Genomic DNA, 15,231 nt, shown 5'->3' on the forward strand with positions numbered 1-15,231 from the left:
GGTTTGAACACACCTTTTTATCATTATCCTTGTTATTTTTCACATCATCCTTGCTCCCCTGCCCACTCCCTCCACCACTTCCCCCTCCTCCTCCACCTCCGCCTCCGTCTCCCCCTCCACCTGCTCCTGGGACTGCTCCGCCTCCCTGGGCGCCTCCTCCGAGCCCTTGACTAGCCTGGTCTTTGGCTCGTGCCTCCTGGTTCTCCTTGTTGTCGGGCTTGGACAGTTTCTTGCCCATGCCGGGCACCACGCCCAGCTGCAGCAGGCAGTCGATGATGTTGAGGGCCACGTCGCAGATCCTGGAGCTGATGTCGTGACTGAGGACAGCGTAGAGTGCTCGCAGGACAGCCTGGATGACAAGGGGAAGGGGAAAAGGGTGAGGAATTGAGGGTAATTTGCAAAACAAAAAAACATCTATTTCAGTTTAGATTCTCACTGCATTTGTGCCTGGGAATCATTTAAGTCCCTTACAGTGAGGTCAAGCATGCCATTCTTCAGCACAAAGTTGTTGGTCCCCTCGATGTTCTCCCCTTCCTCCAGACAGGAGTAGTTGATGCAGGAGTCGGTGAGGCTGCGCGGCAGGTTGGCGCAGGCCAGCGGCTCCACAGGGATCTCAGGGACGGCGACGGGGTTGCAGAGTTTCTTCATGTGCTCGGTGAAGAAGTCGGCATAGCCCACGTTGAAGGACGCCACTGTCGTGTTGAACGCCGCCATGGTGATGGTGGAGATCTGAGATCGGACTTTAGGCAACAGAGGAGAGAGCGTTGTCGTGTATTCTGAGTATAAGAAGCCACCACAGCCCTGAATGGTCCTGGATCATAGTTTTCTAACGCTCTATGTTCTATTGTGTCTTTTTTCAACTCTTATTACTGGAACCTGTTCTTTAATTCCACTCAGATTATCTTCTCTATGGATTTCCATTGAAAGTCGCACAGGTTGGCACCTCGCTGTTTGTTCTAAACGTAGAAAACTATACTCTGTTCTAAGTAAACCTATTAGCATGCATTTGATGCAGTGCGGAGCACAGTCTAAAGCCAACGCTATTATTTGTATGTAAATTAGCACTGTCACAACAATACTATTGTTATATAATCCTGTCCTATTTCTGCTCTACTCAGCAGGCCTCAGAGGAGCCAGCAGCATCTGGCCTCCCTTTGTTGCGGCTGATGAATAGTAATGTGATTATAGTTTTCATCTTGCAGCAGTTCCTAATTTCTTAATTTTGTTATATTCTAATATATTTTCAAAGTGTGTTTGATGTTACTTTGACCTCCCTAGAAGCTGCACTGAGCATTTCTTATCCTCTAGGTATTGACCTTAATCACTGCTGTGTGCTGACTTTACTATTCTTTATTATTACAAAAAAAATTGCTATTTTTGAATGGCTTGGAATATATATTTCTATTGAGTTGTTGGACATTGAAGAGTCGATAGAGTGTGTCTGCAAATCTATTCATTGTTCAGAAAAACTCCTGACTCGTCTCAGTCACGGCTGGCTCTTAGCTTGTTATGGTCTCAAGATTGATTTGAGTAACGTCTCCTGGACGGCATCTGCGCCTTCTCCTTACCCTCTTTGACGGTGTTATCGCTGTGGCTGTTGGAGTGGTCAGGCATGTCTCTGAGCAGAGAGTGGTGGGAATGGGAGTGTTTGGCGCTCAGGCTGTCGGCGTCTGCAGCTGTGTCTGTGCTGCCCCGCCGCGTGAATTTGCCTGGAAAGTGATGCAACAGACACATTTTTCAGGTTCAATTAAACACACATATACATGATACAAACACATGCGTATAAAAATGCCAGCTGACTATCAGATTCTGCTTTTGTGTCACAACCCTATGATCCCCAGTTTATGGGGTTTTCTTGCTTCATGCTTCTTGTTAATTATGAAATAAATACTTTATGCAGCTGCAGGTTAAAACATCTGTATCTCATATTTGACTTATAATTGTAGAATTACATAAATTTTTTCCTGCATCTATTGAGCATTTTATTTTAAATCATGCTGGTAATGGAGCTTGTTTGAAGCAGCAACTAAGCTGAGTAGATACATAACAGTATCTTAAAAGGGGGGCAATGGGTTCATGGAAAGAGAGCTTTAAAAAATCACCAACTCCAGATAATAATAATAAATGTCTCTATGCCTTTGGCGAATTTTAATCACACTTCTCTGTGAGAGCTAATAAGAAATAGCAGTGCTAAAGAACTGGCCTAATTCACGAGCTGACAGCTAGATCCAGGCGGAATCCTCTGACTCACCAAATGGGAGCTTAGGGGAGAGGAAGCAAGTGCTGTGAACTGGTGAAATGCAATCTATTCTCATTATGAACAGCACTCTGTATACCCATGATGGTGGCCTGCCAGCCCCCGCGGTCCAGAGCACGCCGGTCGTCCCCCAGTCCGGAGAAGCTTCCGAAGGAGAAGGTGCTGCGGGTGGGCGAGACGTCCAGGTGGTCCTCGTGAAGCAAGAAGGGAACCCCCATGCGGCGCTGGCGCTTCTTTCCTGTGTGATGGAAGGGGATGGAGCCCTTCCTCTCCCGGTCCTCGCGCCGGTTCTTAAACTGAGAAGGAACAGGAGAAGGAACTTCCCGGTAAGAACCACAATCCTTATGTGTAAAATTAAATCAGAAAAGTAATCAATTTTGCATGTTTTGAACATGTCAGCACAAACAAGGGCCCCTATGTAAGCCTGTCTGACCTTTTTGAAGATGTTCATGCCCAGGTCGGAGGAGAGGTCGGGGACTGCCTGTCGACGGAGATTAGTCAGAGACACCTTTGCAAAGGTTTCTGTGCTCAGAGATTTGCCCTCTTCATTGCATTTCAGACTCATATCCTGCAAAACACAGCAGAGGACGCAAATAACCCAACAGTCAGCGCAGCATGAATATCAGAAAGACTACATGAATGCATCTTGATGACAGTCTAGGGAAGGAAAAATGGGTGCGTCAGTGATTTATCTGATTAGTTGAGGTTTTGTCATTTAGATCCAAAACAGCATTTATCCTGTGTGTTAACATATAAAGATCTATTTCCTGAAGTCCAAATGATTCCTTCTCACTGTCCTCCCTCCACTACCTGGGTCTTGTGAGTGTTGACCAATGAAGGTGTTGCAGCGACCATAGAGCTGCTGCGTGGGCGTGGCAGAGGCGTGACCAGGGGTTCCGGGGTGCGTTCGGGTCTCTCCTCCAGAATCTGCCTGAGGCGCTGGAGGTAAAACATCAAGGCCCAGTGCACGCCTTCTTCCGTCCAGTGGGGCTGCAGCAGGCAGCGCAGCACCGCCACATCAAAGTAGGTGGCATAACGCGCTCGCTGGCCCTCGGATGTCGGCAGGCCGGCAGGGGCTGAAGTCCTGAAAGGAGAGGAAAGTTAAAAAGTGCTCCCTCAACCGCTATTAGCTAATGCAACATGACTTTTCGATGGTGCACAAGTACCAACACATAAACAAACAAGTGCAGGTTGAGCCCACAGCGAAGTCAGTTACTACATGTTACACTTCTTGTTTACACCCAAGGCAGATAGGGAGATCAACAGGGCAGCAGAAGTTGTGCAGAAGGAGCAATGGAAGTAAAAGATACTAAATTGATTTAAGGCAATAAAGAGGTAATGAAAGGAAGTGACAGTGACATTATAGGACAGCTGCCTAATCGAAAAAGTAAACGGTCGAAAGTGAAACACAAACTGGAGCACTCTCTGTGCGTTCTGAGCCTTTCCAATACTGTCACGCCACTAACTACAAACACAACAATTACACTAAATCATCGCCTCTCCTGTTATATTAGCCTGTCATGAACTCCTGCCACACTGCTTCATTAATAATGCATCAAAGGAGGATGGTAAACAAGGGCAGAGCCTCCCTCCAGCATCATTGGAGGAGCGGCAGGGAGAGAGGGAGCCTAAGCCTACGTGAGTCCACTATAAATAAGCTGGAATGAAGGTCAGCGGTTGGTGAGCTGCAAAAGGTATAGAGCACTGTGCACTGTGGAGGAGCATTTGATATATATATATATATTGATACCATGAGAGAGAGAGAGAAAGAGAGAGAGAGGGAGAGGGAGAGGAAGGCTTTTAATCTTGGCTGTTGTAATAAACGGAGCGGAAGAGATGGTCGATATCTACATGAATCACTTTGAGAGAGGACAGCGGAGGGAGGCTGTATCATGTTTCACTGTCTAGCCAAGACACATAGACACTCTGCCTACCGCTGTTGTGTCAGGTTGCCGTAGAAACCGAGTGACGACAGCAACCCCAGGCCCGCCGAGAGGCAGCGGCCCAGCCCCCCGACTCCATGCGGTACAGAGATGCAGCAGCCAGTGGTTGCCATGGAAACTGCCTCAGCATCAGCAGTGCTCTGAGTGGCGCGCGATGCTGCGCCATGGGATGAATAAGCTGCATTAATCACAGGAGCTGATGGTGGAAATATCGGGGCGGTGCAGCAAAGAAGGGCGTGTACATCAGGGAGCGGATACAAATTTAAACTCCAACAATGCCCCTGAGTTGACAAGGAAAAAGAAAAGACTTTGGATTCAGGGGACATTTTGATTATATGCTTGGATTGAAACCTGCTGGTGTGGGCCAACTGTACAGCCCCACCCCTTTCTGGATCCATACAGTAAGAATCCAACATATAATTTACATTCATCTCACCTCTCTCCTTACCCCTGCTCTCATCCTATCCAGCATTTTCCACTCAACAGCAACAGCAAATTCCCAGTACCAACACAAAGAAAGCAATTACTCTGTCTACGTTGGGTGTGTGTGCAGCAAAACAATAGGGATAATTCTCTCCCTTCCTGCATTACCATGTGACTGCTGCAAAAATCCTTTGCTGTTTGAGTGTATGAGGATATAACTAGCTTGGGGGAGGGGGATTGAGGCTTATTTTGATTTGCAGTCACTTGCTGGCTGTCAGATGGATCAGAAGAAGCGTTGGAGTGACTTGTTTGGTTGTCAGAACGAGTGGAGATGAGCAATGGATGGCTTACCAACCTCTCTACGCCTTCTCCCACGTCATTCTCATTCTCTCGGCCCGCTGGTCGGGCGATTCAGGATGATGACAGACCCGCCGTGATGAACTTAGAAACAGTCAACACCCACACAAGATGTGCTGAATGCAAATGTTTTGAAGTGTTTATCTGGGGACTCTCTGCAAAGAGCATTTGGTGTTTTCCAATAACACAGTGCATCATATTTGTAGTGTTTTACAGGATTAAACCGTGAAGTTTTCTGCTTAAAAACCTTTAAGCTCACAGACACTTGAATGTGACGCATAGGGAACAGCCTTTTTTTGTAAGATTTTGGAAAACGTCGGTTAACATTATCATACTCTAAGTAAAGTCAGTTATCAATTGCTGTCAACCAAGCTGGTCAAACCTGCCTTGCCTGAGCCAAAACAAGCACAGATTGAGGCTTAGTCTGGCAGCGAAGACCGAACAATGCCAGACTTGCCGTGGGCAGACCAAAATCAAGCCAGGCCATGTCATGCCAGGCCAGGGACACTGCCAGCATTAGACATGTAGCACATTACTTCAGCATAATTACCCTGGTTATGCGGGCAAATGTCAGATGGGTCTGCTAATGCTCAAGCAAGACAAGGCTCTGTATGTGTGTGTGTGTGTGTGTGTGTGTGTGTGGCTGTGTGTGTGTGTGTGTGTGTGTGTGTGTGTGTGTGTGTGTGTGTGTGTGTGTGTGTGTGTGTGTGTGTGCGCGCTGACTGAAGAGACAGTGCTGCTTAGAGCAACACATTACACAGGGGAAGGAGGAGCTATTCATATACGCTAACGCTCCACAAGCTAGTGAAGCGAGCCGCGCTGTGCAGTGTGTTCGGCAGACGGTGCCGCAGGGCCAAATGTTTAGCCATCAACAAGATGATGGCACCAGCTCCGTGTCAGTGCGGGTCACTTATAAATCACTGCACTGCTGAACTGCTTCAACCCACGACTGGCTTCTTGGGTGCAAATTTCTCGTTTGTGAAAACAGCTTTGATCACATGAGCCTACGGTAATAATCGATATATGATTCCACCGCCTGCTTTCACATGCTATGATGAAAGCCTGTTCATCTTGTGTCTGTTCATTCTGCATGTACAACTTATTGAGTCATCATTGCACACATCTTAAATTATTAATCACCCCGGGTGAATTGGATGGTTAACCACACCTGATATCATAGAACCTACATATGGGTGTGGTAATCATTAAAAAAAAAAAAAAACATTTTAAATATTTTGACCTGATGAAAATATGAATAGCATTGAAATGTTGCCCATTTATATAAATGTGTGGTTCCCATTGCTCCTCTCACCGTAATCCAAAATTCCCCATACATCCATAAAATGATTATTCTGTCTTTCTGTATCCCTGTTATTATGTAAGATCGCTGCCTCCTGTTGCTCTTGATCATTTCATGGGGTTTCTCCTTTTCTGAATCTCAGGTTGTTCCAACCAAAAATGTACCACAGATGTGTGCACATACTTGAAAGAAAGCGAAATGTGGATAAAAGTGTCTGTGTTATTGGGTTATCGTGTTCCAACTTCCCTGTGGAGTAGCCTTGTTCCATTTACACTATTTATGACACCACCTCCTCCTCCTGTTTAACCGCGTGCCTGAATGGGCATGACACTTCAACATAACTCCCAAATCAAAAATCAATGGCGCACACATGATCAAGTGCTTCCTATCTCATTGCTTCTTGAGGGTAAATTCGATAACACAGCTCACTTTTTCTTGGAAGGGCCTTTTACTGGCGGGGGCTGTTGGGAAGGGCCACCTTTCTCCACCGAGTTACCACGACGACAGCTCTGCTCTCCGGCCGAGGGGGAGGAGGAATCTGATTGGGTGGTTTCGCAAACCACCTGGAAGCCCTGTGGGTGGGAGAGAGAGATGGACAGATACTGTATGTGGGTAGATAAACAGACAGAAAGACGTACGGACAGTTCCTGATAATTAAAGGCTCTGAGGTTGGAGTGAGGTTTCTGTCATGACCCTTGCTAACCACACTAATGCTCCCGGATGGCTGGTGCTAATGAATATTAGCAGCCAGCCCCAGTGGGAATGTTGAAGGGGGGAGGGGAAGAAGCCTCAGACTGTTGCCTGAACACATTCAATCAACATGGGAAGCAAAATCTGACAAAGATCTGAGCTAAATGCGCTTACTCACCATGGGACCCGGGTTGCCAGATCCACAGGGGCTGCACTGGTTGTTGACTGGGGAATTCCTCTTAGCTGTTGAGACAGGCATAGCGGATTACATGTCTTAATTATGAGAAAATAAAAAATAAATATACTTTTTATAGAGATGTGTATATATACTGTATATATGAGGAATATTTTTTCACCTGTCACGATATTTCTCACAGGTTTGATGAGTGCAGTAAAGGCAGGGATGTCAGGCTGGCGGTGCTCCCACATTGGCTGCCATATAACCAGGCCGCTGGCCAATCGGAAGGTCAGATCTGACTCCTTAAAAACAAAACAAAAAAACACAAGTGATATATTTAGAATCTCATTTATAGAGGAAGCAGTTTTGCACACCCAAAGCATGATTTAATCATCAAAATGCATGACTTGAAATGTTTCAGTTTTATCATGTTGTTGGATTTTTGGAAAGAGAACCGTGGTCATGGTATGATCATTCACAAGATTCAGTAATTCATCGTTCAGTTGGGAAACAGTGCAGTCCCCAGGGTGCTGTAACGTGACTCTTGTATCCGTTTGTACACACAGATCAATAGTCATGAGGTGACCCTGAGTATTTGTGTTTCAAAGGGTTCGATATGAGCTTCTAGTATGAAGGCCAGTGGAGATGTTAACAATTTTAGAATGAAGCTGAATGTGACTGCTGCTAAAAGATTTTCAAAAAATGACAACTATGTACAATCTCCCTGTGACAGCCATTTTTTGTATAATAGAAAAGAGTAAACTTGCATAGTAACAATGACAGTTAGTGAACGGCTATTTTAGTATACTGTTATAAGAGTTTACTCCAAGGCTGCACACATTCATTTGACAACAGACCTTTATCCGATGAATAAGCGGAGCAAAAAGGAACACGAACAGCTCCACGGTGGCCATGCTCTTGTGGAACAGCTTGGTACGAGTATGCTCGTCCTCCTCCAGCAGGGAACCGCTGTGCTGGGGCCCTGACCCCCCTAGGGCCGAGCCGGAGCAGGAGCCGGGAGCCCCGGGTGACGAGCCCTGGTTTCCCACGGGCTGGAGGAAGGCACTGCTGCTGCTGCCCCCGGACCAGCCGTGGCCCAGGCTTGGCTCATGGTTGCACTCCTGGGCAGCCTCCAGCAGCATCCAGTGCAGAGTGTGGAGCAGCTTAGTTTCGGCCACGCCCAGCTTGTCCTGGTGGCCTGTCGGAGGTCAGAGTTCATGGGGTTAATGTTGAACGCTGCTTAGTGAGGTGATGAATCGGCAGCATGAAGCTCTAGTGTTTGTGTGGGTGGATTTTGGCATATTACTGGATGTTTATGACACTCTTTATCATCAGTTGTGGTGATTCTTCACTTCAGTTAAAGTAAATTTGCTTTTCTTTGTCTTATGTGAAAATAAACTGTTTATCATTTTGGTTTTAGACTGTTGATGAGACAAGACAAGCAATTTGAAGATATCACCTTGGGCTTTAGGAAATTATGTGGATCACTTTTCATTATTTTGGACCAGAAAAGGAATTGATCAATCACAAAATAATCAGCAGATTAATAAATAATGAAAATAGTCAATATTTGAGGCCCTATTATCAATAGTAAAATATTTTTTTCTCATCTTTTTAATGCTGTATATATATTTAAACGCCTTAGATAGTCCGTGACTCTGAATGTCCTCAAATTGCTTTTTATTTTTTATTTTTTGAGATGCTCACATGATCCAGAAAAAGAATACATATAATTCAAATAGACATATTTTGTTCTTTGTTTTCCCATAATTGAGAACTGCGATGTACTGTAAAGTCAGGCTGTCCTGTAACTGAAAGAACATCCGTTCCGTGTTTTGTTGAATGAGGATAACCTGGATGAGGCTGTCAACTCAATGACTACAGTGGTGGTAATGTGTGTCCTGCGTGTCCTCACCCAGCTTGTTCCTGTTAGACAGCAGGATGGAGGTGCAGTGGAGTACATGAGGCAGGGCTGCTTGGACGAGCTCCCAGCGCGAGATACTCTGGATGGCCTCTGACAGGGCCGGTGACAGCCCATGGAGCTTATTCTCCACCAGCACCCGCTCAAAGGACTGGGGAGGCAGCCAGGGAGAGGAAGAAAAAAAAGACATCAGCCAGGGACTAAAGCCTTTTTCTTTGACTATCTAAATGTCCCACATGGCCTCAAGCAAGGCAATGCCTGTGGGAGAGACACTGGCAGCTCTGTTTAGATCCAAAGGGATCTGGAAAAGTGTCATTATGGATATGAGTTTCCAAAGGTCTGGCTCCTGGGTAATAGGAGGAAGCAAGGGCAAAAACTAATTTGTTAAATGCAAAATAAAGAGCCCACTTGATCTGCAGGTGCATTAAGGTAAAAACAGATTACTGGGAAGGGAGCGATTATTTTCCCATCACCACACACATGGCATTATGAAATGACTTACCACACAAGATGCTTCATACTGTTTTCCCAACTTTGGACGCAGAAATGCACTGAAAAAAAATAAAAACAATGGAAACATGCTCAGATTAGATTGAAACAAAATGACACTATGAAATCACAAATGTCAGATAATATTTTTTAAACAACAAAGCATACTGTACATGCCATTTTACACCAACATGACAGTCATTTCACTGCAGCTAGTCCACATACCAGTCTATCTATTTGGCCCACTTTCCATTGAAAATTTGCTTCACAGGTGTGACATCATACGATCTGCATCCGTATGCATTCACAGTGAACACCTTGCAAAAAAAAAAAAAAAAACATGCAGCCCACCCTCCTCCATTTATAACATTCAGTGAAACCGGTGAACTGATACACTCAGTGACACGGTTTCCCATTCACGGGTTGAAGCATATTAAGCCAATACATCTATTTTGACGCCAATCACAACAAAAATGCGGGTTTTGTTCTCGTGTCAGGCTGAGACTTTGCCACGGCAGCTGTCAGAGCCTTGATCCTCCTTATTTTCGGGCACTGGCACACACCTGTTATCAATTTCCACTAAAGCCCACACTAACCTGGTTTGCCTCCATAGGAAGGTCTGGATGGGGAACGGTATACCCTTCCCGCACTCCGGCTCATTTTCGTCCAGGCTTTTCCTCTTCACCATTTTGGCCGGACCTGCCTGCCTGCTTGCCCGCCCGCCTGCGTGCGACCACCGGACCGGGCTGCTGGCTCTGCCCAGGTGACCAGCGAGCTTCCCCTCACGACATGATTGGGTTCGTCCTGCGTAAAATGGCTGCAAGTATCGGTCGGTCGGCGGCAATAGAGAGAGAGAGAGAACGGGAGAGAGAGGGAGAGAGGGAGAGAGAGAGAGAGAGAGAGAGAGAGAGCAAGGGTGGGGGGTGGAGGGTGGGGGAGACGGAGAAGGAGAGAGTGCTCTGATTTCAGCACCTCCCTCACCGGACAGTGACAGTTGATCGGCGTGCTAATTTGTCGGCGGCGGAGCTTAAAGACGCAGTGTGCAGCTGAGCCAGATGTTTTTTCCATGTCAGCCGCTGTGCTTCGTCACGGGAGAGGGCACAAATACACTGCACATATGGATAAAAAAAAAGAAAGAAAGAAAATGCTGCTGATTTGCACCTGAATGGTGCATTCACACGAGGGTTAACACCCCCTACCCTCCATTTGAATGTCAACAGGTTGTTTAATAACCCAGGTGGACAATCTATGTAGTGGCCTATGAAAGAATTTGATGTGTTGGAGGAAGTATTCAGACTTGTTTTCTGAAATAAGTGTAGCAATACAACACTATAAAATATTGCACATAATGCAGATTCTGCATAAGTGCATGCATTCTGCACAAGGGAAAGTATTGACTACAAAAGGTACTTCGATTATCAAAATGAAAAATAATCATTCTGCATATTGCTCCTTTCATTCATTTAATCTGTAGTAATGCATCATATTTTATAAGCTGGTCATATGTTTTGTATGTAGCCTAAAGTCTTTATCTGCAAAAAAAAAACTAGACAGATATATGTATGTACCAGGGTAAAAGTTCAGTATTTATCCTTATAATATATTGGAGTAGAATTATTATTATGATTTTGCTAAGGTTATTTTTTCAGACTTTGAAAAGCTGCTTCTGGAAACGCCTGAAAACATTACACAGCTGCTTTTACATGATGAATAGGAGCTGTGACAAGCAAACTAGGCTTTAAATAGGTGTAAAAACCCTTTAAATAAAGTTATCATCCACCACTGGATACAGCCACCACTATACACAAGTATACCAGTAAATTTCACGAGGTTGCCACTGGCAGTTTTTCACAATAAAAGTCTCCAATATATCAGTATAGACACCAGCCATGCACATTAACATATTGTCCCTATTCACTTATACATATACATTAAAAAATAAAAACTAGAGAGAACCACTTTTTATTTTCTTTATTTCTGTTGTCATCATCATCCTGTAGGAGCATTTGTCATCAGTACGTCTCAAACATTGGAGAGTGTGCACACATCTACATGGTCTTTTAAATACACTTACACAGGCAAAGAGGGGCTGGGGAGCAGGGGAGCAAGAATATAGGAAGCACAGAAGAACACTGGAGGGGCAGCTGACATTGGGGAGGAGGAGAAGAGGAGAAGGGGGGTGGGGGGCAGAGGAATTTCACAATGGTGAGCAGAGAATATGCTAGAACTGTTCTGTTTTTTACTCTTTTTTTTATGAATCCTAACAGCTGCAAGTTGAGGGTCTTTTTCAGTTTCTTCTTCCATTTCCTCTAAAGTTACCGGTTCAATCGCACAAAAGGGCCAAGTAGCTGCTCTTTCAAATGGAATGTTTTCATATAAAGCTTCTTACTTTCCACTTTTTTCTTTTTTTAAAACAAACTTCGGGCCCTTTGTCCATTCAGATACGTTGTACGACCCCCTCTCTGCCAAAAGGAGAAAAGTCACAGGAGCGTGAGAGGCTTTTTAGGGATCTGACCTTGAAGTTTAGACACTAGGATGCACCCTGGCCATTTACACTCGCACTGAAAAGTTTAAGATTGCTCCAAATAGATCTAATTTATTTATAATCCATTTGCCATGCCAGCATAACAGCATTGATGTAGCCTAATAAAACCACAGCGCTAATGTAAAACCAAACAACAAAGAGCAGCCCATTGGTTTGAAGAAAAGAGAACAAAAAGAGAAATCTATTGGAAAGCTAGCCTTTTAGCACTTGACTCAACATAACTGCAATGGTTATCAACATTTAAGTGCTAATAAGCCAGTGCAGCCACAGGGAACATACAAAACTGGAACAACTTCCACTACAGTGACATATATAAAAAGAAAACATAGCAAGAGAACACAATTTGTCCAACAATTCAGCACATATCAGGAAAATCATAAGTTTAAAATCCAACCAACAAACAAACAAAAATTCATGTCGTTTGACTTAAAATGTCACATTTTATCAGACATGCTCATCAACCATTCTTTTGCAGGTACAGTTACACGCCATGTTTCTGTAAGTTATGTCTCTCACACACAGATGTATCTTTAAGACTACCGTCTAGTATCTAGTAGCTATATCTTGCATTCAGTACCATATAAATTCTGAATGGACGTTATGCATGAGTTCACCTTAAAGTTTATCCCCATACAAGTGGAATGTAGTGATGCTTTTCACGCTAAAAATATCACTGTACAATCATAAAACCATCAACGCGTTCTTAGACAAACACATCCAGTCAAACCTTCGTATTCAACCTATCTGAAACAAAACAGAAAAGTCCATATTTCGAGTGAACAAAAATGAATGGAAAAACAAAATTAAGATTGACTGGGCGTGTCCCTTTTAAAGGGGGTGAATGACGGATAATCTTAGAATTCAGTTTTTTAAAATCCCACGGGAAAGGGTGGAAGGGGTGTTGATGGACGAGACAGTCAATCAACTACAACAGTAGAACCTGTGGGGTCAAGTGTGTGTGTGTGTGTGTGTGGGGGGGGGGGGGGGGGGGTCATGTTGCAGTGAGGAACCTTGGGAGAACACTGGATGCTTATCAGTGAATGAGACCGATGGGAAGAGGAGTAATGGTGTGGATTTTTTTTTTTTTTCTTTTTCGGAGGGGTATCCGAAGCGGAGGCAGCCGGCTCATAAGCCCTGCTTGGCCAGAGCGGCGGTGACATCCTGGGCCAGCGTGGAGAGCTGTGGTGACTCCAGGAGGTTGATGCTGCCGGCGGAGGACAGGCGAGGGGAAGTGCCTCCTGTCTCGACCCCGGGGGAGTGAGTGACGACGATCTCAGCGCCGTGGTCCACTCGGGCTTTGGCTGATTCCCGGAAGCTCAGCTTGTGGCTCTCAATCTGGCGGGTACGGACAAGAGACTTTAGGTCAAGGTTGTTTTCTCTTTTTTACACAAATCTGGCAGGGACAGAGACATCGTGTGCACAAGATATTTGCGTGCTTCTTTTTACCATAACATTGCCCCCTCCAGGAATGTGGGCGGTGTTGTCCAGGGAGCCGACCTTGGCATGGGCCTTTTCTTTAAAGTCCAGCTTCTGATTCTCAATACGCACGTGGCCTCCCCCTGGGAGCAGGACAGCAAGGAGGAGAGGAAAAGAAATAAACCTGTGCTGCATCACTTCTCCCTAGCTACGCTCAGGGCAAAGACTCTCCTGTTTGACACCTGTTTGAGTTGCTTAATTCTGTACATGCAGTTTCATATAAGGCAGTGCAATATGGCTGAAATCCTATATTGACCTATTAAAACATGGCACAGGTATGTAAAATCACATATAAAATAGTTAAACTGAGACCAAACAGCAGAAATGTACATGTATAAACTCTGCAAAATAATCTGAACTAAACTAAATGAGCTTTTAAGTTTGTTATTAATCTCTACAGGATGTTAGATCTTTGTAATCTTGTTATCTCTACATATTAACTTCAGACATTATATGCTGCACTGATAAAGAGCAGCCTCTTACACAAAGTGGCACATTAAATATTGTGTATACACAAGGGTCAGTAAAAAGCAGCCCTTTATGGTACCTGGCTTGTGGTGGATGTTGGACATAGAGCCGCACTTGGCAGTGACGTGGCTCAAGTCGATCTTCTTGGTCTGGATTTGGATCTGTGGGCAGCACTGTACATTAAATCCAAGTTTACAAGAAAAAGACAGTGAGGAAAGCTAGAAGCTACACACACAGACGTGAAATGAAGAGGAAGACGATGCGATATGTTTTGTGATGCAAAGCAAAAAGTCGGTATGGAAAAGTTACAAATCAGCTATAGGACGACACAACACGAAGAACGAATGGAGACGGATTAGGTCGGGCAACGCTGATGAGACATTGTTGACGTCGGCTCCCTGGAGAGGGTTAACATGAATAGCAAGCGGCGACAACACAGACAGCAAGCAAACACAGAACGCGGGCACTACGTGATGCTACAGGGAGCAGATGCTTCAATTAAACTTTATTGTCCATGGGTGATATGAATTAGTGCGTCTACAAACACTGTTAAAAAGATACGGTGACAACCCTGCATGCTGTAGAGAGGTGTTTATGTTAAGAGTTTATACACTCTGCAGAGATACTGCATGTTGTGGCCCAGGCAAATAAAAAAAAAAATAGATATATTTTTGGTACAAATGAAAGTAGAAAATTGAATATATTTGCTTCTGGGGCACAAAACACAGTTGATAAAGATGACGACACTCCACGGCTACAATTCACAGACATGTTCATAGCTAAATGTGTTTAGTTTATTAGAATGAGAGGACTTGGAGAGATGCTTTTGAATGTGTGTGTGTGTATATGCTTTTCTGCGGAGTCACTCACGTTTCCCCCGCCTGCTGTGTGCTGGAGTTTGTCCAGGGAGCCACATTTAGATTGAACGTGGCTAAAATCCAGTTTAACACTTGGAATCATGACCTGGGAATGACAGGGTGACTTTTTTTTTCTTTTCTTTTTTTTTTACACAAACAAACAGGCAACACTGAGGGTTTTCTAAAGCAGGAGTAGAGGGGGGGGGAGCTTAAAAAAGGCACCCCCCCGTCCTGTCCCGTCCCGTCCTGTCCCACCCCGCCCCGAAATAATCCTGTAAAAGTGTCCCAATTTTAAATCCACCACCGATCAATCTGTCGGAGCTCACT

At 44.8% G+C, this 15,231-nt stretch overlaps 2 protein-coding genes across 5 annotated transcripts in view; both read right to left on the reverse strand.

Annotated features, from left to right (window-relative positions):
• Positions 1-10,246, reverse strand: part of unc80 (unc-80 homolog, NALCN channel complex subunit) — a 38,991-nt gene extending 28,745 nt beyond the window's left edge. Inside the window, 13 exon segments of the mRNA XM_022761841.1 lie at positions 14-349; positions 472-740; positions 1,569-1,709; positions 2,337-2,553; positions 2,691-2,825; positions 3,068-3,341; positions 6,710-6,852; positions 7,149-7,213; positions 7,327-7,450; positions 8,006-8,346; positions 9,064-9,220; positions 9,572-9,620; positions 10,155-10,246. Coding sequence (XP_022617562.1) covers positions 14-349; positions 472-740; positions 1,569-1,709; positions 2,337-2,553; positions 2,691-2,825; positions 3,068-3,341; positions 6,710-6,852; positions 7,149-7,213; positions 7,327-7,450; positions 8,006-8,346; positions 9,064-9,220; positions 9,572-9,620; positions 10,155-10,246 — 2,343 coding nt within the window.
• Positions 10,247-11,543: 1,297 nt separating this feature from the next.
• The window catches only part of map2 (microtubule associated protein 2), a 54,875-nt gene continuing 51,187 nt past the window's right edge, over positions 11,544-15,231 (reverse strand). For 3 of the 4 annotated variants that reach the window (XM_022761702.1, XM_022761695.1, XM_022761687.1), the window contains 4 exons: positions 14,918-15,010; positions 14,127-14,208; positions 13,550-13,662; positions 11,544-13,438 (listed from right to left, as the gene is read on the reverse strand). In XM_022761702.1, the coding sequence (XP_022617423.1) occupies positions 13,229-13,438; positions 13,550-13,662; positions 14,127-14,208; positions 14,918-15,010 (498 nt within the window). In that variant the 3' untranslated portion in view covers positions 11,544-13,228. The remainder of the gene's footprint in view (positions 13,439-13,549; positions 13,663-14,126; positions 14,209-14,917; positions 15,011-15,231) is intronic. The other variant, XM_022761711.1, reaches the window with a different exon arrangement.

Source organism: Seriola dumerili, unplaced genomic scaffold (genome assembly GCF_002260705.1).
Source record: "Seriola dumerili isolate Sdu_G_001 unplaced genomic scaffold, Sdu_1.0 BDQW01000019.1, whole genome shotgun sequence".
Classification (NCBI taxonomy): Eukaryota; Metazoa; Chordata; class Actinopteri; order Carangiformes; family Carangidae; genus Seriola; species Seriola dumerili.